The 21816-nt window shown below is 37.7% G+C and overlaps 1 protein-coding gene across 1 annotated transcript; it reads left to right on the top strand.

Moving 5' to 3' along the window:
• The first annotated feature begins 1089 nt into the window (after positions 1-1089).
• Positions 1090-21409, top strand: LOC130054826 (uncharacterized). Its single transcript, XM_056165736.1, has 29 exons — positions 1090-1168; positions 2181-2231; positions 2338-2747; positions 2864-3016; positions 3111-3306; positions 3398-3653; positions 3752-3917; positions 3996-4163; positions 4267-4416; positions 4516-5091; positions 5195-5538; positions 5691-5873; positions 5964-6225; positions 6327-6474; positions 6566-6820; positions 6947-7204; positions 7302-7539; positions 7715-7937; positions 8050-18114; positions 18216-18551; positions 18642-18804; positions 18887-19071; positions 19184-19395; positions 19518-19611; positions 19695-19803; positions 19907-20118; positions 20215-20566; positions 20677-20876; positions 21003-21409. Exons 1-29 carry the CDS (start codon positions 1117-1119, stop codon positions 21291-21293), a joined length of 16308 nt encoding a protein of 5435 aa, XP_056021711.1. The 5' UTR covers positions 1090-1116; the 3' UTR covers positions 21294-21409.
• The last annotated feature ends 407 nt before the right edge of the window (positions 21410-21816 follow it).

The following is a 21816-nucleotide window of genomic DNA, read 5'->3' as shown; positions in this document are numbered from 1 at the left end:
GCGAGTGTGACTGGGCAACGTGGATCCTTACTCCTCCTAGGCACCTAAGCTCACATCTGATGTGTCCGGGGATCTGTGTATTGCCTATTTTTAATGTTACATCCTTTATCGGATTTTTTTTTAAATTGACCACTGTTCTTTATCTTCACTTTTCATCAACAGTATGATTACCATTAACTTGATAGTTAATTGTTATTGAATTCTTCCATTTAGAATGCTTGGGCTTTAACAAAACCATAAAAACCCACTCTGTAAAATGTAAACAACTGTGCACTTCTAGAATTAGACGTGAATAAAATGTGCCCTTCTTAAGCCGTTCCGCGGTAAAGTCGACCTAACTTACAATAAATAATTGTCTCAAGATTAAATAAAACTTGTATCTATTTAAAACATTAAATGAAAGTTTATACAAAAGTAGCTATAGAAAATGAAAGCTTGATAGTGATCACCAGAGTAGATATTAACGATGTAATGATATTTAGTATTGTAAACAAAAGAGGATAAATCGCATCAGTTCTATAAAAAGGTTGTTCAACTCTAATATAATTCACTACTAGCTCTAAAAGCTAATCAATTATACTTATGTAGTTAGTATCTTAGTATTTTTAACGTAACTCGTATTTACTGAAAGTGGAAAATGGAATTCTAAAAAAAGGAAAAGAGTGGAATTTTTTCTATACACAAGTCTATAATATTTGTATAAAATATTTACTATATAAAATACCATTCAGAAAGAAGCACTCAAAATTTTCCGACAAATTAGAAAATAGATAGCAGAATTTGAAAGAATTCTAAACATTTTAGCTTGTGGTACGTAAGTTTGTACGAACGCAAAAACTGCAATTAACTTCCGATTGCACCACAGATTAGTAATTTATATTTGATATGCAGTATCTCTATAATGAATTGAATTTGTCGATAAACGCTATTATTTGAATTGATGAAAACTTTGTACCAAAGATCTGATAACGCTACATACACACAATTAGTATCAGGACTGGTGTCCCCTCGTCATCATTTCTTATCATCGTACTTTACTCTCACTGGATTAGTATAAATTCACGACCGTACAATCCAGATACTAAAACACAGAAAAGCAACCGTCAAGCTCCCACGATGGAGCGAACGTTACTTTTACTTCTAGCCTTAACGGCAGGAATATGGGCGGGTAAGTTCTTAAATCTTATTTTTAGTATATAAATTATGATATCATTAAGAGATATGATTCGATTGAAATCAAACAGAATATACTATTATCATTTTAAAAATTTTTAAATAACTTTCTGGTTTATGATTGTTCTCTGTCTTTCTTTAATCAAGATGAAATACATTTCATAATAACATGTACTTTTCACTAGTGTTGAACCTTTTTATATATAATATTGTATTATTTAGATTACACTCATTACTTAATAATACTTGCATTAAAATGAGTCATAATCGTGTTTGGGCATTTATATTTGGATAGATATCTCATAAACATATGTACTTTTTACAAGTGTTGAATTATTATGATCTTACATAATATCATATTTAAATCATACTCGTTAGTTAACAATATCTCAAGTTAAAATCAGCCGACTACAAATCGTATGTAGGCATGTGTACATGTATATAAAATGTATATCTCATTAAAACATATTTTTGACAAGTGTTCAATTATCATGATGTTGCATGATATTGTATTATTTGAATTTCATTAATTAGTTAACAATATGTAAAGTACATCAACTGACTCCCAGTCGTGTGTAGGAATGTTTATTACGATTGTGTCGTGTAATGATTGTTGTTCATATGGAAAGTAGTGAACATGTTTGTTGACTTTGAACCTTGCCCTGTAATGCACACTAAAGCAATAACATTTTAAGAACTTGTGATTAGTTTAGTGCGTGAACAAAGACTTTTTTATAATTACACTAACCATCTACCTACTCCAACATAGTACTCTGTGTTAAAATATTTAAACACGATATATCTCGTAGTTATCTAAAATTAACTTGACTATATATTTAGCAACGTAAAGATTGTTATAATATACATGTAAAGTCAATTTTATTCTAACATTTTCAACCTGGAACTTGATAATGACGATCTATAAAATTCAACATTAATTACTCTAATTTCACTTTTTCTATTTTACTTTTTCATACATACCTATGCTTTTTCTTTCTAATCTACAGGACCTATAAATGATATAGCATCAGGTGATACATGCTCAACAACATGCACAGGTACATATTGAACTTTGTGTTCTCATTATGTCTACGATTGCTGTGTAGTATTTTCTGCAAAATATTCGGGACATGACAGTTAGAGCATAAATCATTCCTTTTTCAGACTCTACAAAATTCGGATATCAACCTGGAACTACTTACGAATACGACTACGATGTGGACACAACCACTCTCATTCAGGGGGCGTCTGAAGGGAAATCGGGAATGAAAATGACCACCAAAGTTCAAGTGGAAGTTCTGTCAAAGTGTGACCTTGTTCTGAAGGTCAAGAATGTACAGCTTCACGAGCGAAACCCCGAGTCACCAGAAAATTTTGTCCTGTCAGCCATGTCCGGAGAATTCAGCAAACAGTTGGAGGAGAATTCACTGAGATTCTCTTTCCAAGATGGTCGCATTGAGTCTCTGTGTCCAACTGAGAGTGAGAAGACCTGGGTTCTCAACATCAAACGAGGTATCCTTTCCCTCATTCAAAACACAATGGAAGATCTACAGGTTGACCAGAAAGTCAAGGAGGTAAGCATCAAAGACAGTTTATTGGGTTTTTTTTTCATCTTAACTAAGTGATGAAGAGAAAGCGACACGGATATAAGCATGAGAAATCGATATGAATATCTGTACATTAATTCCAGGCTGACGTGACAGGAACATGTGATGCTGACTACACAGTGTCCGAGAATGGGTGGTACACCGTGACCATTAAGAAGCACAAGAATCTTTTAGGCTGCACAGAACGCCAAGGATTCCAAACAGCTCTGCAAGGAACACCATACAGAGTTCCATCGGTAGGATATCGGGTTCTGTTTATGGTTTAGTTGTTGTTTAGTGTCATTTCCTTTCACTGATGCAATTATCATACACTCGGTTCCTTCTCTTTAGGAAATCCAGTCTTTGCCTGTCATGAAGAGTAGTCACTCTTGCCAGCAGGAAATTAGCAAATCTGGAATCCTGAAAGGATCTTCCTGTACAGAACAGCATCTGTTTAGACCGTTTTCACGAGAATCAAGTGGCGCTATCACAGAGAGCAGACAGACACTGAAATACACGACCGAGAAAAGTGGAGTATCATCAGCAAGTAAGTTCAATATTGGTACACTACGTTGCTTGAAAAGCAGTGATCAATGTGAATATGTTCACCCTAACTGAATTCTTTTCAATTTTGACAGGATCTGTGAGCAGGAAGACTGACATGAACTTTGAGCACTACTCAGATGCTGCCAGTAGCATGAAAACTCGCAAAGACATTGAAAGACAATTGGTCAATATTTGCATCCAAACAAAGGAGGATATTCGCCCTGAGACACCTCGTCTTTTCTCCGATCTTGTGTATATCATGCGAGCAGCCGACTCTCAAACTCTGAATGACGTTTATTCAAACATACAGAGTGGTACACTTTGCAGTGACAACAACCAGAAAGTCAGGTAACATGTAAATCTCTCTCAAAGCAACTGTCTTATTATAAAACATTACGTTACTTGTATTATATTGATATAATTAAATGTTTCAATAACTATTCCAGAAAGTTTTTCATGGATGCAGTTCCCATGGTTGGAACATCAGCCTCTGTTGTCATGCTTACCAAAATGATCAACGACAATGAGGTGACAGGAATGGAGGCCGACATGTGGTTGACGACCTTGGCCTTTATCCAAAGTCCTTCGAAGGATATGATCAGAGAAGTCTTGGTAAGAATTTGTACATGTGAAAATACATTATCTTTATTTCATATGAAAGAAATATTCTAACACTTGTCTCCATCACAGCCTCTTCTGAAGAAGAATGGTAAGGCATTGCTGGCTGTGAGCTCCTTAGTCAACACCTATTGCAAGAACGCTGCTTGTGAAAACGATTTGGACATCGCTAATGTCATTTCTGCTCTGGAGGATAAAATTGGATACGGCTGCTACGTTGACGAAAACAACAAAGACAATGTTAGTATGATTTTGAACCATTTTGAGAAATAATCCTTGATTAATATCAATATTGCATTTTCATCTTTTCATTTTTCATCTGCTTTCGTTTATTATTTTTCAGATCATCTTGACGCTTCGCGCTCTTGGGAATTCTGGTTACATTAGCTCAGCTACTGCAACACTCAACAGCTGCATCTCCCGAAAAGACAACCCAATTGAAGTACGAATTGCTGCAATCGAGGCCTTCCGTCGTGCATCTTGTGAGAATGACGTACGTACTATATTAATTAATTTAGGACATTGAATGAAAATATGTACAAACAAAACTAGTATAAATGACTTCTAATATTACGACGATTCTTCATTACAGAGAAGTCAGGCTTTGAAAGTTTTCAATGACAAAGAAGAAGACTCTGAATTAAGAATAGCCGCCTACTTGGCCCTGATGCAATGTCCATCTAAAAGCATTCTGTCTACGTTTCAATACGCTCTGGAGAAAGAAGAGGTTAACCAAGTCGGTTCTTTCATCTGGTCTCATCTCACAAATCTGATGGAATCCTCCAGTCCACTGAAACAGGACATCAGATCCATCCTGGAAAACGAGTACCTGAAAAAAGAATTTGATATGGACAAGAGAAAGTTTTCTAGAAATTACGAAGGATCCTTCTTCCTCGAGAAAATCAACACAGGGGCTTCAGTTGAAAGTAATTTGATCTGGTCGTCGAAATCATTCATTCCGCGATCACTGATGGCTAACCTGACAGTAGACTTGTTCGGAAGATCTGTTAACATTCTTGAAATAGGAGGACGAGTTGAAGGTCTGGAGTTTTTCTTGGAATCCTACTTTGGACCCAATGGGTATTTTACCGAAAAGGATGTCAAGAAGGCAACCAGCCAGGTTGTTAAAGGTATTGATGCCAAGAAAATGAAGAAAATCGACAGCCAGGTATACATTTTTACATTTTACATTTATATTCTTTTTATGTGACTTTTTGGATATTTTTAACTCTCTGAAAAGATCATATACAACGTTTATTTTATACATGTAGTTCGGTATGGGAATGGATCAACTAAAAGGAGCTCTATACATGCGAATGTTTGGAAACGAATTATCCTACAACAGTTTCAACGGATTTGAGAGTCTTTTGAGTGGAGATAGTTTCAACATTCTAGAGATGTTGATCAGCATGTCTAAAAACCACGACTATTCCTTCACACAGAACATCATGTTCTTGGACACTTCCATGATTATTCCAACCAGTGCTGGATTCCCATTGAATTTGACAATTAACGGAACAGCCACAATTGACATGAAAGCCTCCGGAAAGGCTGATCTCCGAAAGCTGGGTACAAGTCCGAGTAGTCTTCTTATTAGTGGATCAATTCAACCCAGGTTAGAGCATTGCTTTTGCCTTCAAAGAAATCGTCTTATCTATCTGTGACATTTAAGTAAAACTCGCATTGCAACGTACATTTCATCCAGATAACAAAAGAATGATACACTAATACACTAAATTGAGAATATATATAATATTTTGTTTGTAGTGCTGCAGTCGAGATCTCTAGTATGATGAGTGTCGATGCTTTTGTGACAAAGAGCGGATTGAAAATGGTGTCAACTGTTCACTCCAGCACGCTGCTAAAAGGTCATTTAGAATTGCAAGATGGAAAAATTTTCAATGCCAACTTGGACATGCCGAAAGACAAAATGGAAATATTTAGCCTGAAGTACGGTATTTTCTAAGATTGCTATTTATTGACTGATTACAAGTATTTACAGAGCAAAAAGGGAATTTTTTTGAAATGAAATATTTGTAGGACTGCTTTCTTTACTGTTCACCGAGATGCGGAAAAAGAACAAAAAATGATCACAAAAAATAGGCAGACTCACAAAACATGCACTGGATCCCGTCTTTCCAAAGTCACTGGACTGAAATTGTGCGGAGAAATTCAATTTCCCAATGCATCTCTTGATGCCAACGCCCCGTACTTCCCTCTGACTGGACCAGTGAATATTGATCTATCCCTGTTGAAAGCTGATTCGCACAAGTCATATAATATAGAGGCTAGGTTTACCTCGGTAAAGTATTTATGTTTTCTACACGTACAGTTATAGCATTGACAATTATTTCTCTTTTGAGGAAACGAACCCAAATTTGTATCATTATTTTCTGTCACTAGAGCAAGAAGGACGTTAACATCCGTATGGCTTTTGACACACCAGGATCACGAATTGACAGGGCTCTTTCCGCAGAATTTCTTCTGAACAAAGCGGACTCTAAAATTCAGCTTGGTTTACAGTCACCATGGAGTAAATATGCCTTTACAGGTATGCTACAAAATATCAAGCTAATATACAATGAATTATAATCCCCGTTTGACAGACATAATTCACAATACTCTTTGAATGTTTAACATAGGTAAACTCCAGAATGAAAAAAATCTGAAACATGTTAGTGGAAAATTCGTCCACAATAAGAGGGAATACTCAGTAGTTGCAGAACTGGCAAAAAAGAGGAAGGGTAACTCTTATACTTATACACCTAATGTGGAGATATCTGCTCCCAAAATGAAACCCATCCAACTTAAAGGAGGAATCAACTACGAAGGAATGAAAGTTTTAGACGCTAATTTGGTGTTTAGCGGAATATCCAAACAACCAATTAAGATTTCAGGTAATATTTAGTTCACACTTTGAAAAATTGTCACTTCTTAATCACGTTTCTTTACAATTATTTTCGGGGTTTTTTTTTCTCTCGGATTGATGGCCTAAACTTTCAGGATAATATATTTCGTTTCAGTAAATTATGCTACAAAGCGCGTAGTGATGTTAGCTAAAGCCAGTATCAGCTTTGAGAAGAAGAAAGAGTATGTGATTGAGTCCAGAGTTCAGAAATATGCTACTAAGAAAGCTGCTAAGTATAGACCATATCTATCCATCAAAACACCTGAAAAGGAACTCATAAGCTTTGGAGGTTCAGCTGAATACAGAAGCGGAAAGGCTTTAAAGGTCGATTTAACTGTTGATCGCATCGTTTCCAAACCCATGAAATTCTTCGGTAAGTTAATCAAGCAGAAATAGTCAATGTTAGATGATACTTTCGCTAGCTTTTATCTGACTTCAGTATACTCACAAATGTTCATCTATCGTTCCAGTTCAACTGAGAGATGCTAGTAACAAAAAGAGTACAGGAATACGATCCAAAATCGACATCAAATCTCCCATCTTAACAACAAAGTTAACTTCCATGTTCCTGTTGAAAAATAAGAAAATAGCCATAGTACGATCAACACTTGATTACGTCATTCCCCGTGTCAAAAGAGACAGGGTCACTCTAAATGGAAAACTTAATGTTGCCAACACGAAGAGCCTTTCAGCTGCAAAAGGAAACATGTAAGATTAAAATAACTCCGGATTAGGGCAAAAATTTGTATCCATAAATACTGATATTTTACAAATCATATATATATATATATATATATATATATATATATATATATATAGGCTGCATGCAATACGCATCAGATATATTTAAATGTTTTTCAATTAAAAATGTTATTTGATTCAGGATTCTGAGCTTCAAACAGCAATCTGACTGCAACGTCAACGTCAACTTCGATATCAGCAAGAACTGGAAACACTCCGAGGCCACTGTCATTGTTCAATACGGAGCAAACAAGAAAGATATGAAGAAGCGGATTGAGATTGCCACTGCAATGAATCATATTCTGAATAAGAAACAGAAGAAGTTCAATCTTGACGCTAACACCAAATTCATCTTCCCGTACCTTGTAAGTAAAATCCCAAGTACCAGGGTTTGCTTCCATATCATTTAATTCAATATTCAGTACTATGTTCCTAGTTTTCTTGAGATATCAATATTGATTTTTTATATACTTACAGGGTGTGAACTATCAAATGAAAGGAAAACATGTTCAGACTTCCAAATCAATTGATTCTTCCTTGGATGTCCTCTTTGGCACGAAATCCTCCTACAGTGCTTCTTTGGAGCTTAAAGACAAATCCAAGAAATTTAGAAGTCTGGTAGGTAAACTAGGCATTTCTATTCCAGGCAGAGATATTGTCATCAGCAATATCTTTGATCAAACCAACGCCAAGAAATGCAGCAACGTTATCACAATTCAACTGGAAAACGGAAAGAAATGCGTCATCCAAACAAAGGTACGCCAAGTTGCAGTAAAGGAATACGACATCTCTACCTCTTTCAACATTCCCTCCTACGAAATGTTGACTGTCTCAGGACAGTACAGACTCATTCCTACAAATCTACAGGCCAACTCTGAAGTTCAATATGGCAAAACAAAATATGCAGTTTCCCTGTCCTCTCTGGTCCGTCCTGGATCTAGAATCCAGTTGGCAGCTGATATCGAAAATCCCGCCCGCAAAATCATAGCGGAGTTTGACACTCGAATGAAATCGCCAGTGTACTCCAGCAAATTGGATGTTAAATGGGATGCAAATAAAGACCCTTCAAAACAACTGATGCTACAAGGCGACATTACCTTTGAAGGAATTGAGAACTTGGAAGCTACAATTTCAAAAGTAAGTCCTTTGGGATCGGGCAGTATTAATCTGAAACACCAGAGTGGAGCTAAATATTCTACCCATGCCCATGCTGAATGGAATAAAAAGAAAGTTTCCGTAGACTCTATGTTTGGTAAGGAAAAGAATGGCTACAAGGCTGGTCTGAAAATTGCATCTCCATTCAAAGACTACAAATCCATTAATATCAATGCTGGTCATCAACTTGACAAAACACAATCTTCGACAAACATAGAGATTGACTGGAAACCAATGAAGCGCATGTCTTCCACCCTCTCCGTGAAACGGCCATTGCAATGGGATGATTTTGAAGCAAGTCTTGATTTAAAAACACCAGTTCCAGGATTTGAAAGATCTGGAGTCGAAATGAAGCACAAGAAGACCGGACGAATTGAAAGTATGATCAAATTGTCTTGGAACAAGGATTTCCTTCAAGCGGATATGCTTGCTGCTGACCAAACGACGTCTTCTTCCAGAGATATCACAGGAAGACTGAGTCTGAAATCAACTCTGCAACAAATAGCATCTCTCTACCTTGCTGCAAAACATGTTGACACCGGAAAGAGATTTGAAAATAGCCTTACTTTCGAGCACAACGGAAACACTTACAGCTACCTTGGAAAGGTAATGCATTTTCGAAATGGATGGAATTTACAGAGCAGTGGCAATGTCAAGCTAAGCAGTCCATCAAGACAAGTAGAATCCTCCTGGGCTCACAGAAACACATTTGAAGAGATCCAAACTATTTTCAAATTTGGATCCGATGGTAGCATCGTTGACTTCAGTGTAAATGCAAAGCAGAGTATGTCAATTCCACGTGGAACACTATCTTTCGATACAACTTTGCGTTCTCCCTTTAGCATTGCTGAAGACATTGCTCTGACGATTTCGCATGAACACGGTGTTGGAATGATCGATAACCAGATCAATTACAGTAGTAAAGGAAGGAAAGTCCTCTCTTTGGTGAACATCTATAAACGACACAACGGAGTTGCTACATCAAGTCACACTCTTTCATGCCATGGAGACACTAAGAGCCTGTCAATCTCCTCTCAATATGATCGCTATCCTCTAACAGGTAAAGTTGAATATCTTTCTAACAAGAAATCCCTTGCTATGATAGATGGACATTTTGATTTCCTTCCAACTGGACTGATGAGCGGAAGAGTCGAACTAGTAAGTCAGATACCTGGAGTAGAAAAGTTGAAGCTTAGTATGGACCAATCCAACGAAAGAGGTGAAACTGTTACAAGATCATCCATCGTCCTACCATCTGGAGATTCCATCACGATGGAAAATCGTGGACAATGGAATAACAAGAAGAGTTTGAACACTGTTTTAACGACACCACATAGAAATCTTCGCAAAATGACCATTGGTGCCGAGTTCTCAGGCAATTCCAAATCATTCCATACCAGTGCTAATTTGATGGCCGATCCTTTAGTTGGAGCTATGTCCGTTACTTCTCAATGGAGTTCATACGGTGGAATAATAGCAAGCATCCAGGTCAAAACCCCATTTGAGCAGTATAAACAAAGCAGTGTCTCATTTACACATAATGACCAAAAGGCAAAGAAAGTTACCGAACTGAGTGTTGAATATTTGCCAGGTAAAACAATTAAGGTGGAGTCTACTTTACGCCCAAATCTTCAAAATCTTGAAGGCAGTATTGCTCTCACAACACCTTTCCAAGAGCTTCCCTATTCTGCAGCATTGATTCGTCATACCGGCAATAGTCGTCAATTCCAATGTCATGGTGAGATTGAATACACCCGAGGAAAGAAAATTCAAGGAGACTTAACCTTTTCCAATGATAAGAAGTTAGAAGGAACTTTGGTACTAAGATCTCCCTTTGCAAAAGATTTTATTGCTGCATTCAACCACGAAGGGTCCATTTCCCAATTCTCTTCCCACGCTGAAATGCAGTATGGAAAGTCAAAGAAATACGAAATTACTGGAAATTATGGCAAATCAGCTGGTAGTATTTTGATTAAATCTCCACTCCATGATGATATAGCCGCTTCTTTCAAACATATGGGTACCATATCCGATTTTAGCTCACATTTGGATGCTTTATATGGCAGAGGAAAGAAATATGAATTGGATGCCAAATATAGCCAACAAACGGGTAGTATTAGCATCAAATCCCCTTTGTCAGAAGACATGAGAGCGTCATTCCAGCATAAAGGAGAAATGACAGATTTTGTATCTCAGGCTGAATTTCAGTATGGCAAATCCAAGAAGTACGAGGCCAATGCTAAGCTTTCACTCGCCAAAACATGGACAGGGTCCTTATCATTTGACTCTCCAGTCACAGATGACTTTGCAACATCTTTTTCACATGCTGGTAAAGTTAAGGACTTCAAAATCACTGCCGATGCTAAATATGGTAAACATAAAGGGTCAATCACTGCAATGTTCAAAAATGCAAAGAAGACTATCGGATCTTTGGAATTCAAATCTTCCTTTGTGGATGATATGACGGCTGCATTTTCTCACGAAGGCTCACTTAAGACTTTCGATACCAGTGCGTCACTGAAAAAAGGAAGAAAGGTTATATATGAAACATCTGTTGCATTCTCAAACGGAAAGAAATTGATTGGATCAGCTACACTAAAAACGCCATTCCATAAGGATGTATCAGCAACATTCAAACACTCCGGATATCTTTCAGGCTTTTCAACGACAGGTGCTGTAAAAGTAGACAAGAAAATGCAGTTTAAATTGAATGCGGATTTGGTAAATAAGAAGAACACTAAAGCAAAAATTCAGATTCAAAATCCATTCACCGAAACCATCACACTTACTCTTGTCAAGAAAGGTAAACCAACGAATATGAGAGTAATTACAAACGCACTTCTAGGCAAAGGAAACAAATATACAGCCGATATTACCATGAAACGAGGATCAGCTTCTGTTGTTATTGTCAACATGGCCACCCCAATTCCCGGGTACAAGAAGATGAAGGGAATCTGGAAGTTCAGCGGAAATAAGAGGAGTTTCAAAACAAGCGTTCGTGGTTCAATTGGAAAGGAATTTATCACTGCAGATCTTAAGATGTCTATCCGACCAAATTTCAAAGCTGATATTTCCTTTGAAACACCGTTTAAGGGACTGAAAAAGGCAGGAGTCATCCTTTCTCATCAAGGGACTCTTCGTGATTTTAAATGTCACGGAGAAGTAACATTAGGAAAGAAGAAACTATATAATGGAGATATTATATTCACCATAGATCCAAAGATCGCTGTCTCAATTGCACTTCAAACTCCATTCAGGAAGTTTGAAAATACTGAACTGTCCGTGACACATGATGGGTCCTTACAAAATTTCAACAACCAAGTAAATATCATGTTCCTGAATAAAAAGAGAATTGCCTCGAGCCTGAAAATGGATTTTGAGTCTGATATTTCAGTTGAAATGTCAGTCCAAACACCGTTCAAAGATTATGAAATGCTACAAGGATCGTTTTCTCACAAAGGCACATGGAAGAAGTTCCAAATCCATGCCGAAGGGTCTGATGGGTCCAACAAGAAATTTACCGGTGACATTGACATGGACGTAATTGATCACATCAAAGGAAATATGCAGTTGACAACTCCTTTTCAATTCATGCATCGTCTGAAAGGCAGTATTTCGCATGACGGAACATTCAACAACTTCAGAAGCCATCTCCAATTTCAACACAACAACGACAAATCTGAAATGGACGTGAATTTCAGTTCTTTGGCCAACCTGGAAGGAAAAGTAATTGTCAAGTCGCCATACATCAAAACAATTGAGGGTACCTTTCTTCATAAAAGTTCTCCTATGTTTACTTCTTCAACAATCAAATACGGAGGTAAAAGTCTTTTGGATGGAAGATTCTCTCTGAAGTCCTCTCCGGTGCAGGGATTACTCATCTTAGATACAATTTACACAAAACCTCTGAAAGCCACTATAAAACACTCGGGTACAAGTAGACAATTCAAGACAGATGTACAAATGAATTATGGCAAACAGAATATTATATTTACAACAGAGTTCGACTCAACTAACGACATCTCTGGCAGAGCAGCAGTGACTACCACATTCGGAAAAATCAACAGTTTATCTGCTTCATTTTCCCATGCAGGAAGAATAAGCAACTTCAAATGCCATGCTGAGGTATCTGCTAATGGTGAAAAAGTGGAGGGTGACGTGACCTTTAACAGCCTTGGTCCAATTGAGGGAACACTGGCCATACGCACGCCGTTTACTGATTATCGAGAGAGTGACTTTTCCTTCCGACATAATGGAGGAATATGGAATTTTAACAGTCATGCCGATTATTCACTTGAAGGCCAGAAATCCGAAGTTCAGTTAACCGTAGACACCGACAGAAAAGTAAACATTGATGGCTTCATCAAACGGCCATCTTCTGATGATATCATTTTTAAACTAAATCATGCTGGATCAGGTCAGAGATTCAAGAGCGGCACTGAATTGACTTATGGCGGGGAGAAGAAAATCCAAGGAAAGCTTTCCTTTAACACCGTTTCTTCGTTATCCTTCGAAGCTTCCCTGAAATCAAAATGTCCAGTGGTGAAGAACATTCAAGTCTCCGTGTCACAAGATGGTACTTCAGAGAATTTCAATATCCAGTCTTCAGGCAGTTTCAACGGTAAGAAAGTGACAGCTAATTTCGGACTCGATCGACGCAGTGGGATGAATGGCTTCGTGACTCTGAAAACTCCATTCTCTGAAGATATCAAAGTCATGCTGAAACATAATGGAGCAGTTACAAACTTTAAAACTGTAGGAGAAATTTCGTATAGTGGAAGAAAACAAATAGAAATTGACACCTCCCTCGATGTCCTGTCGTCAGTCAGCGGACAAATGTCTTTGAAAACTCCACTCCGTCAATTAGATGATGTTCAAGTTCATTTCCACCATGATGGAGATCTGAACAACTTTAGATGCAATGGAAAAATCAGTTTATCCGGAAAGGAAATGCTATCTGCTGATATTTCTTATGACTTCAAACCTATTTCTGTATCTTTCAACATCAAAAGCATAGCTGGAAAATTGTCTGGAGCTTTCACCCATGCACAGTCAACAAGCTCCATGCAATCCCACGCTGAACTGAATGTCAATGGAGAAAATACTCAAGCAGATATTACCTATTCTAATAATGGAATTAAAGAAGGAACTGTAAGATTATCAACTCCATTCAGTGAAACTAGTGGTGCCTCGTTCACTCACGAAAACAAGGATGGCCAAATTAAAAGCAGTATAAACATGCATTCAGGAGACAAATCTATCATCAGTGCTGCTGAAATTGCTTTTGATGATGGAATGAGTGGTAAATTCATCATCACAACACCGTTTGAAGGATTTAGAGAATCTAAGGCTGACTTTACTTACTCTCTTTCTTCCTCCGGATTAAAGACGACAACTAAAGCTACCTTCCGTCAAAAGAGTATTTCTGCAGATCTTAGCTTCGACAAAACGCCACTCCAAGGTAGCATTGTGTTGAAAACTCCTTTCAATGGGTTTGAGGAAATGAAATTGGCCTTTAACCATATCAGCTCTGGATGGGGATTCAGAAATCATGTGGAAGGAACTATGAGAGGTAAAACAGTTGAAATGGATACCGCCTTCAACAACAAGAAATCCATATCTGCAAGTGCAACTATCAAAACTCCGATAGCAGGAATGAACATGTTTACCGCTTCTTTCAACCATGAAGTAAATGCTAATGGTATCTCGAGTGTTGCCAAAGTCGGAATTGAAAAGGATGAAATTTCTGTTGAGGCTACATTGAACAAAAGACCAGGTTCGACTAGTTCTGTCATAATCACAACACCATACTCTGGCTACGAAAAGCAATCAGCATCCTTTGTCCACAGTTTTGAAAAGACTGGCATCCAATCGCATTTCGAGGCTTCAGCCCGTGGCAAGAAAGTGGAAGTCGATGCAAATGTGGATTTTGAGGCGGGTAATCTATTGATAAGGACTCCATTTGAAGGATTCGAAACACAAGAAATACTCTTCACTGTAAACGGAGAGACCCTTCAAGTAAAGGGAACATTTAGAGGAAAGATTGTTCAGCTCGAGTACTCCATTTTCACCAGAAATGGAATCCAACACACGCTTTCATTAAAAACACCTTTCCCAGGATTTGAAGAACAAGCAATTTCCATAGATAACGAGAGAACCCTTCGTGGGTATCAAACGCGTGCAGAAGTTACCTACCAGAGGAAGAAGATTGAACTTACAGCCAGTTTGAATATCGATACAATTGTTGACGTAGATCTGCAAATCATTACTCCATACACTGGTTTCGAAAGTCAGAGACTTTCCTTCAGAGTTGAAAGTGGTAAGGTTCATGCCATCGTGTCAGTCATGCAAGAAACGATCGAGTTTAACGGCGAGCTCTCATCCAATCAAGGATTGTTGTCTCTTAAATCGACTCTCAAAGGTTTTGAGACCCAAAGTTTAAGCTTTACATTTGATGATAAGAAAGTCCATGCACAAGGCAGCTACAGGCAAAAATCAATTGAAGTTGATGGCGAACTTTCAGCAAAGAAAGGGAGTCTCTCGATCAAAACGCCGTTTACTGATTTGGAGAATCAGAACATTAAGTTTATTAAGAAAGGACCAAAAATTCAAGTGGAAGGAACACTCATGCGAAAAACTGTAGAAATGGACATCTCATTTAAAAACAACAGAAAAATGGAGGGAAATATTGCAGTAAGAACACCTTTCTTAGGTTATCAGGAACAAGAAGTTTTGTTCTCTCATGACACTACAGGTGAGGGTTGCCAAACACACGTCGAAGTACTTTTCAACCAAGAGAAATCTGAATTTGATCTCACTGTCATTAATGGATTAAAGAAGGAGTTTAAGGTATCTCTGAAAACCCCATTCAAAGATTTCGAAGAGCAGGATTTCAGTGTCGATATTGTAAAATCTTCCGATGGTCTTCGAGGACATGCCGAAGGAAACTTTAATAGAAAGAAAATTGAAAGTGACATCAGTTTTGATCTTCAACCCCAAATGTCAGCCAATCTCGTCGTAAAGACGCCTTTCGTGGGATTTGAGAAACAAAACATGAAGTTCACCCATGAGCTGACATCACGGGACATCATTTCCCATCTGGAGGGAACATTCCGCAATCAAAAATTAGAAGCCGATCTATCTGTCTCTCTTCGAGATTCAAGCCTGAACGCCAACTTTAACATGAAGACCCCTATCAATGATTTTGAAGTTTTGAGTGCTTCAACATCAAACACATGGTCCTCCAATGGATACACTACTCATTTGGAAGTTGGAAACAATATAAAAAAGATCGAATTCGATAGCTCCTTGGATACCTCTGACGCAGTATCAGTCTCAATGTCTCTTAAGACTCCTTTCACTGGTTTCGAATCTACAGTTTTTACATTGAACAAAGATGGAGCTTTGGAAAACTTACAAGTGTCCAGCAACCTTGTCTATGGATCCTCCCAAACTGTATCAGTCTCATTGCGTAACATAGTCAGCGATTCTTCACGAGAACACTCCTTGAAACTCCAAAGTCCTTATAATGATATCTCTACCACGTACACACAGTCGTCAGATAACGGTATATTTCAATCACAAACGGACTTTTCCGTTGGAAGTCAATACAGTTTCAGTCAAACAAATACTTTACAGTACAATGATGCTTCGTTGGTTGACTTCACAGCGACAACTACATACACCATAGACGGAATATCTTCCACTACAATGACCAAACTACATCATGAGGGAACACTTGGTGACTTCAAGACCGATTTCTCCACAAGGTATGGAACTGAGGAAGCAATTGTATCAGTACAGTTCAAAAACACAGACGCTATTGAGGGCTCACTGTCAGTCAAATCACCGGTACCATACCTTCGTAATATTGATGCTAAATTTTCACATAGCGGGGACCTTGACCAGTTTAGGACAAGCGCTGATTTCCAGCATGAAAACACGGGGAAAATGGAGGGAACACTTAATTTTTTCAGGCGAAACTGGCGTCGCATCAGCTCTATCTTGGTTATTAAAACCCCATTCAGTGGATTTGAGCAAACAAAGCTTACTGTAAAACATGGGGCAAACAGGAACAGCATCGAATCAATTGTTTCTGTTGGATACGGCAACGATCAACATATCAGAGCTGCATGGAAGGTCTCCCTCAGTCCAATGGAAGTAGATATCCTTTTCAAATCGCCATTCGATGGTATGAAAAATCTGAAAGCAACTGTCAAAACTACCACAACTGGAAGAAAATACAACTCCGAAATGACCTTGTCTAGGGAAGACCATACCATCAATTTGCAGTCTACGATCGATCTTGAATCAACACCTATGTCATTCAATGTTGCTTTATCTACTCCGTTTTCTGGTTTGAAATCCACAAAACTGATGGTTTCTCACAACGGACGTCCCCTGGACTTCACCACTAGTGTCAATGTACAAACATCGATTGGAAATGCAAAATCTGATGCTAGATTCAGATACATGTCTATGTCAGATATCGACAGCTCATTTGAGTTCAACAGTGATATTAGTGGACTTGAAAACGTCAGGTTCAGTGTTAAAAACGATAAAAATGGCAATGAATACAGAAACCACATGAAAGCCTCATGGATGAAAGGACATACCATTGTGTCTGATGCAACCTATTCCACAAGTGAGACATGGAGAATCACCACCCACAAAGCTGGACTAACAATCAGCACCCCCTTTAGCAAATTGAGAAGTCTTAACATCCAAGGAAGCAGCGAAAAATCCAGCGACTCTGCCAAACAATCCCTCCTTGCCGAAATTAATGATGAAAAATTACTGGACACGGAATTTGCTTATGCTAAAGATTCAAAACACTCTATGTCTTTCGTGATGAGAGAGCCACAACCAATGAAATTCGATGGGGAAGCAGAGATGTCCGAGTCCGTCAAATATGCCCTTGTTTCCATTAACTTGGACACAGCATCAACAGAGAGACAAGCGAAATTTGAAACTAAATATGTCACCGATTCTTATAATCAGAGAAAAGAAGTTACAGTTAAAGTTTCCACACCATCCAAATCCGTTGAAATCAAGGGATCAGGAGAAATGTCATCTTCCCGCATGCTTTCGTCATGGGATATCCTTATTGATGATTCTCAAATTTTTGGAATCGATGCTGAACATTCACTAGTCCACAGTCGAAGCAACTATGAAAATGGAAACAACCTGAAGCTGAGATTTCCAGAGAGAAGCATTGCTTTGTCTGGATCCTATCAGACTAAATATGGCAAGAAGTCTATCGATGGGTCTGTAATGTGGGATGCAGACAGAGACACATCCAAGAAAATTGGTGCCAGTGCCAGCCTTACTCCTCAAGGAGACTCTATGAAAGCTGATGTGTCCTTTGAAATCCCAAGCATTGGCAAGGTAACTACTATTAATTGTGAAAATATCGTTTTTGAACATTTAAAGACTGAATCAAAATTGTTTTACTAACTGATAAATATTAAATGTTTCTTTTTTACAAGGATGTGAAATTAGACTCTGAAATGACCCTGAACCAAGGAAGCGTTGTTTTCGATGGGAAGACAGAATTCAAATATTCTAAAGACGAAGACAAGACCGTTGTCATCAACTCCAGAATTGAGGACATCTCAAGAGGATCCAACAAAAACTATACCTTTAGCTTCGGACTGAGGCACATCTTCAGCAGTGTTGATGTTCAGTTTAAATCACATGTTGGAATGTCAGATGAAAAGTACTCCAGCGGAATCAAGGTTGACTACCTAACATCGAAACGTATCAATAAAAACTTTGCTCTGATGGGAGAAATCGACAGCCTTCGTCGCCAAATAAATGTTGAGGTAAATAGTAGGTTAAATTAATGGACTTCCTTCCAATATCTTTGCTTCTATTTTGTTGTAATTATTTTGCAATATTCTTTTATATTCCAGGTGACCTCACCCATTAAATCGGTGATTATGTCCGGAAAGATCGAAACCAAACCATACAGACTGAGTTTGCGCAACATGTACGATAACACAAAGGAAATTGACTCTCGCATCACTTTCGACCCTGAAAACAAATTACTGGATGCACAAATTAACTATGACATAGGTAAAGTGTAATTTCATTGGATACTCTCGACAATATACTGGTTACTTTTTCTGAAAGATTAACAAAATATTTGTTTGTTCAGATAACCCAGCGAATGTGTTGCACTTCATTGCTAAGTACGTGAACGACAGTGCCATTCTTGCCGAGGTGTACCGAAATGAAAATTCTCGTAGAATTACAGATAATCTCCTAGCAATGAGATTGAATACATCAAGAATCCTGCACACTCGTATTCATTGGAGACCTTCCATGATCCAGGATCTCAAAGTAAGTAATACCTGGATTCCATTTATAAGGAAAAGTTTTTTTTTCTATTTCGCTAGACTCTTTTCTTGTGTTTGAAATCACTCTAATTTATTTCTTATCTTCATATTCAAAGGTATCTGGACTTGCAAAGATAGCTCTGACCAGCAGGCAAATGAACACCGCTTTCTCTGAAGCAGCCAAAGCCGTGGGTGACGAACTGAATTCCAAATACAATTTGATCCGTCAGGCTGCCAGTGAGGGATACCGCCCATATGGTAAATTTATGGAGGAGATCATGACTGAAATCGAAAAGAACTATCCCACTGTTGATATGACACTCATCAGGTATTTCACTACACACCATTCAAGAAATGAGAAAAGAAAACACAATCCAACTGCAACAAAATACGAAATAAAGCTTGGAAGACTTCTTTATTATTTTACATTCGGTTTGTCTTTCATTTCAGAAAGATAATTAAAAGCAACCCTGTTGAATGGCAGACTTTTCCAGGTAAAGAAGCGTACAACGTTTACGTGGAGGCCACCAAGGAAATAATTACAGTAAGACATGTTTTCCCCAAAAGTTGTATGCTATGTTTGGTGATATTATGCAGAAAGTATACTGTTTCTGTTTTGTTTTTAAGCTGATGGAATCAAGAGGCAGCAAGAATTTTGCTGAACTGATGAATTTCATTGAACAACAGTTTGTTGAATTGTCTGCTGTCATTGAAAGTTCTATGAAAAAATACCAAGGTAGTTTTAAGATTTTTTTTATTACTAGGTTAATATTGATCTAAATGAATGCTCATGTTGCACCTTTTCCCTCTATTTATTATTTCCATCTTCCTCATTGAAGCTGCGGTGTCCAAATTATCAGGAAACCACGTATCTGAGTACTTAAAATCAAAGTACGATGTATATTCAAGAACACTTAGTGAAATGGAAGTGCCAGATATGGCTAGTCAGTATACAAACGCCATCTACAATACCAGGGACCAAATCGCTTCTAGAATGAATGGACCTGTATTAAAAACCATTAAACAGGCTGGAGATCAAAGTTATCAACTGGTTAGGACAATTTGCTTTTATCGTAAGATTTTAAAATCGCAATATTAAATCTCTGTTTCGGAATGAATATATTACATGTATCTCATACATTTGTAGGCTAAAAACGCATACAAATTTTGGGAAGTGGAGGAAAATATCAAATCTGTCATGACCAACATCTTTGATATGATCAAAAAAGACATTGATGATGAGTTTGCGATTCTCAAGAATTCCATTTCCAACCTTCAAAACTCTAGGATTACTGTTTTCAACCCAAAATCAGGGGAAATACAAATGGACACTTACCTGCCTGTAGCTATGCCGTCTTTGAGGGAACTTCCTAAAATATCAGTCACCAAGTATGTCAATCGACTCCACTCCTATGTCCCAAAATATTCCAACAAATGGGGATCTCTGTCGGAGTACATTCCCGATTCTGATGTTTCTAACTGGATTCCACCATTCAGAGGTACTGAAATGTCTTCGTAATACATGTATATCTTCTGGAATTAATTTGTTATTTCATTGTTGTAATTAGTATATATTCAGTTCTGAATTAATATCATCGTTCTATTTCAGCTGTTGCTACTCTGAATGGCAACCGCGTCACAACTTTCGATGGTGAGGAGTACGATTTCTCTGGAAAATGTTCATACGTTCTAGCACGAGACTACACTGATGGAAATTTCTCTGTCATCATGAATGTCCTCGGAAAAGACAAGAAACAACTCATCATCATGACAGCCAATCAGATACTCCAAATCGCCCCTAATGGGAAGGTATGAATTTCTTTAAATAATCAAATTAATCTGCATGGAATTTGAATTGGGTATCATTCTTCCTTTACCCCGACATAAAAAATTAAGATCCTTGACCAATTTCCAATACTTTAAATTCTATTGCAGCTTCGTGTTGATGGAAAAATTATCAGCACCCCATACAGATCTCGAGAATTAAGTGTGGTTTCAGAGGAGCAGTCCTTTAACGTGTACGGCCGTGGATTCACCGTCACCTACAACATTCCAAGAGATCAACTTAAACTCGTTGTAAGTGGATGGTACCACGGAAAAGTAGGTGGACTTTTTGGAACCAACAACAATGAAGTGTATGACGACATGATGACATCATCACGGCGAACTGTAAACGATATGGATCCGTTCGTTAACAGCTGGGAGGTTGACAGCAGATGCCGTTAACCTGAAAAACACTGTTAATACTAACTTTGATTTATCATTCAATTGTTAAATTGTTAAATCCATGTTTTTGTTATATTGATTTCACCAATCAATAAATACAATCATTTCAAGCAGTATATACAGTGTTTGTGTGTAATTACAATGGCATAGATGATATCGTAAAAAAAAAAAAAAAAAAAAAAAAAAAACACGGAAAAAGAAAACCTTTCTGATGTTTTGAAACTGAGTGGTTTTGTTCACATTGGTATCATATAAGTTTTACACTGAGCAAGATTTTAATGTCAATACGAAAGTCAAAAACTTTATCAAAAGAAAAGTCAAGGAATATTTCTCTTGCATCAGATTAAGTTCCGTAAAGGAATTACTTTTCATAAATTATGATCTCAGCAAATTACCATGAATTTGTCCTCCGTTTCCATGACAACCAATGAATAAATGTTATATATGTTAGTACACATGTAGGAGAGCAGTCCTCCGTTTCCAGGACAACCGATGATCAAATGTTCTATAGGTTAATATACAT

Source organism: Ostrea edulis, chromosome 5 (genome assembly GCF_947568905.1).
Source record: "Ostrea edulis chromosome 5, xbOstEdul1.1, whole genome shotgun sequence".
In the NCBI taxonomy this organism is placed as follows: Eukaryota; Metazoa; Mollusca; class Bivalvia; order Ostreida; family Ostreidae; genus Ostrea; species Ostrea edulis.
This window is presented reverse-complemented; position numbering and strand designations above follow the sequence as displayed.